This window comes from Triticum dicoccoides, chromosome 5A (assembly GCF_002162155.2).
Source record: "Triticum dicoccoides isolate Atlit2015 ecotype Zavitan chromosome 5A, WEW_v2.0, whole genome shotgun sequence".
Classification (NCBI taxonomy): Eukaryota; Viridiplantae; Streptophyta; class Magnoliopsida; order Poales; family Poaceae; genus Triticum; species Triticum dicoccoides.
Genome location: NC_041388.1, coordinates 580,911,369 through 580,915,290, shown reverse-complemented (window position 1 = coordinate 580,915,290; position 3,922 = coordinate 580,911,369). Strand labels below are relative to the sequence as shown.

Sequence of the window (3,922 nt, the reverse complement as noted above, 5' to 3'; positions counted from 1 at the left end):
CACCTCATATATATATCCATCTAGGGTAGAAAGAGAAGCACGACAGAGATGCCCCAGTTTAGTTGATAGTTTGGAATTGCTTATCACGCTTACCACGCGATATGCCCCAGTTTAGTTATACTAGTAGATGATACTCTCTCCGTCCAAAAATTAAGTGTCTCAACCTTTATGGACGGGACGGGGGGAGTATTACGTATCTCCTAGAGCGCCCACCAATTGGATTGATGATGATGACGATATCTGCTATACTGCTACTCCGTACGACGGTATAGGGAGCTTGATGATATGAGATGTATCCACAACTGTCGTTGAGAATGAGAAGACGGGTACGAGACACGTATGCGGCCAGCCAATGTCAACGAGTGCGCTGTGCATTGAACGGCTTCCTCAACAGATATTCTGGTTGGAGCGTCAACGAATGCACTGTGCCACCGCCCCTGATGATAATGGTTGTGCTGGTGAGGTCACAAGGCAAAAGGAAAATGTGCACGCTTGGGCACACCCTGCCCTCATAATAGTTTCAGAGTACCAATCCATGAACAAACATCAACGTGTTGGACCTGCATCTCTACACAACGACTCAATGCGGATGCGTTATGCAAACATTGTTCTGAAAGTAACACTAGACCCCCGTCGTCAAAACAACATCTTGAATTACCCTGACCTGTTTTGCAACAAAAAGGAAATCTGCAATTCAAAAAACATTTTCAAAAAAGATATCTTTGCAGCCTTGCCCTTGCCCAACTTACTAACGTAGACATCTAACGGTATAATCCCCAGGACTCACGATATGGCGAAACAGGTAAATGCATCAACTACAACGACAGGTAGTCTAATTGGTATGTACTATGCTGGAAGTGCCGAGTACAACGCACATACAAATCCAACCAAAACAACATGTTCAATCACAGAAGGTTACCTAAAATCGACAAAGCTAAGGTATTATCTTGCCTCCATTCTGGTGTCCTACCATTAGGGGTCTCATGAAGCCTTTGCCGGCTCATCACTCGGAAGATCATCCTCGTCATGGTAGATGTTCTCCGCCATCTGCCATATCTGAAGGATGTTGTCTTCAGCAACGCTTGCAAGCACCCAGTCCTCACACGGGTTCCAGGAGAAGTCTGAGATTTTGCTTGTGTGGCCTCCATGAATGAACAAGAGCTCAGGAGGGCCGTCCTCCGCGTCCTCTGGTGTTTGCTCCTGATCAATTCTGTCAACACAAACATCATTCACATCAAGAGGGAAGTGAATTAATGAAAAAAATCTGAAAGCTGGACGGCTGTTTACCTGCTTAGATCCCAAACCATCAGCCTCCTTCCCAGACAACAAGATGCAAGTATAGTTTCATTCTTTGGGCTCCATCCAACTTGAAATACTTCCTCTCTGATCACACAATCAAATTCAGATTCAAGATCAATAATAACAAACATATACTCATTTCCTTCTAAGCTAAAAATAGGATGGATGGAACTTCGAACAGAAAAGTGATGGTAAAACTGAAGCATACTTGTGACAGTCAAAAGTGTGCAGCGAAGTATCAATCTTCCGAAGATCAAATAATTTGACAGTCTTGTCGGTTGAACCAGTTGCAACAACCCATTCATTGAAAGGATTGAAAGCCAGGCAATTCACCTATAAATGTGACATAAGGAAACAAAGTGGAAAGTGTAAGAACATATTTCCTCATACAAACAACAGAAACAAAGGCAATTGGTTCTTCCAGAAGAATAATATAGGGAAAGCAAGGTGTGCCCAGTGATAACAGCCTCTGAAAAGAAATCATGCACGAGTAGAAACTATTAGAGTGACCCGACTATATGAGTATTCATAAAATTGCTACCAGATGCCATCTTTCTTTTCTGGATACAGCAATTGAGGTTTTCAAGTGAAACAGTTCGTGCAGCTGGATAAATAGATTGTATTTTTCCTCCGATCACTACAGCATTCAAAATGAGATAATTTAGGATGTCCTCGGCTAATTTGTTTACAACAAATACTTGAAGAGAGGGATTCTAGAACAATGAATATTGTTAACACCCCATATGTTATCGTTATACAAATATGCTACTCTGTTTTGTATCCTGAACCACCATGGCTGCGTCAGCTTCAGGGGTAAGAACCAATAAACAGATTAACAAGATATCTAACCATGACATTGTATTCTTAGAGTCCCATAATGCTAATAGTATAGTATTAAACCAATAGTAAGTAGAGACTTGAGGCTCCCAAAGAAACCTACCTCACCCTGGTGTGCCACCACAGACTGTACAGGCTTGGTAGGTGCAGGAGTACGCATATCCCAAATTAGGAGATGATGATCATCACCAACTGAGCCGAATAAGTATTCATGCCTCAAATGCCAAGCAACATCTTCAACGACGCCATCATGAAACTAAACAGAACAGAACCAAAAAAATATCGTGTTAAGCCACTAACAGATGTGCTGGTCACATGAAAAATATCAGTTGAATAATCATACAAGTGAAACTTCCATGTTTTTGCTATAGTACAACTAGGAAAGTTATTGGTCCAATGTACTGGGGACAATGTCAATTGACTGAAAATACACATGGTGCTAAGAGTTCTTTTTTCATTGGCAGCTTGGTCGGGAAGAAAATCAGACCCCGTTATTTTCCTAAAAGGTGAAGTTGAGTATTGTTACTGTGTAGCACTGATTTTTTTTATGGCCCTGCATTCTGCAAAGCAGAAGTTCAAGCAAGAATTGACCTCAGCTTCAAAACAAAATCGGCACAGATACCAGATCAGTAATCTCACTTGTTCACATATTCAACACACGGAGCATTAAACAGTATAATTGTTCTCGCTTACGATGCTTAACTGACTATGAGCCATGCCATGAGGCACCAACAGCTAGAGAACCAAAAGGATGGAATTGACAGTCTTAGATTAATAGCACTGCCAGAGCTGCCATGTCTGAGTGTGAAATACAGACTATAATTCTATTCTTCAGGATAACACAGCAAAACCTGCTGACATGGACGGTGCATCACCCAAAATTACCCATGAAAGCTGCTGTTAGATCTAATGTGAATGGTTTCAACTAGGAGGGTGTCAATTAAGAAGTGTCATAATTAGGCTGCAGATAGACTTTTTCCTCATGTATACCATAATCTTCACAAAAAAACATCAGGAATATATTATGTATATTATTTCTCCAAGGATGAATACCAGATATGACTAGCACACAAACACATTCAGAGAAAAATGCTATCAGAATGGCATGTCATGAGGAAAGCTTTAACCAATGGTACAAACAAAGCTCTATGTGTTAATGCGCTCAAATGGAAAAAGGATCATGAGCCATACCTTAAAAATCTGGTATGCGTCGAGAGTTTTATTTTTACCATTTGCTGTGATGTCCCATAAGCAGATTTGAGCATCATCCGATCCACTCAGCAAATGACCCTCTTTAAAGATACTCCAAGACAGGCCATATCCTTCAGAGTTGTGTCCCTTCAGCCGTAAATCAGGATTGCACGCACCATCTAGTGGAGGCTTTGATGGGTGCTTGCTATAATCAAAGACATACACTTCTGCACTGACTGTCTTGGTAGCAATAATAAATGAATTTTGGGGCATATATCGAGCTCGATTGACTTCTCCATCATGATTTATCTGTTGAACTATTTGCACCTACAAGACAGAAAAAAATGCCCCACAAATGTGATTTTTGGCACCATCAAAATCCAAATAAATAACAAGGGTACATGGCATATTATCTATATGCACTAAAAGTTTCTTCACCAAAACAACTCTTCTAGAGGCATACAAGTATACCCCAGGTTATCTATTTTTTCTAACAATGGCATAAGTGCAAGCCATGTGTCTTGACATATTTGAAGGCCTGGTCAACCTTGCAAATCATCAATACTATATATTTGTCTAATGAGTTTGACTGTCA

The 3,922-nt window shown here is 40.7% G+C and overlaps 1 protein-coding gene across 1 annotated transcript; it reads right to left on the bottom strand.

Moving 5' to 3' along the window:
- Positions 1–779: 779 nt before the first annotated feature.
- On the bottom strand, positions 780–3,671 carry LOC119303033 (histone-binding protein MSI1 homolog). Its single transcript, XM_037580113.1, has 5 exons — positions 3,328–3,671; positions 2,240–2,392; positions 1,508–1,632; positions 1,288–1,383; positions 780–1,210 (listed from the first exon to the last, which is right to left on the bottom strand). The coding sequence occupies exons 1-5, from the start codon at positions 3,598–3,600 to the stop codon at positions 982–984; spliced, it is 876 nt and encodes a 291-aa protein (XP_037436010.1). The 5' UTR covers positions 3,601–3,671; the 3' UTR covers positions 780–981.
- Positions 3,672–3,922: the final 251 nt, after the last annotated feature.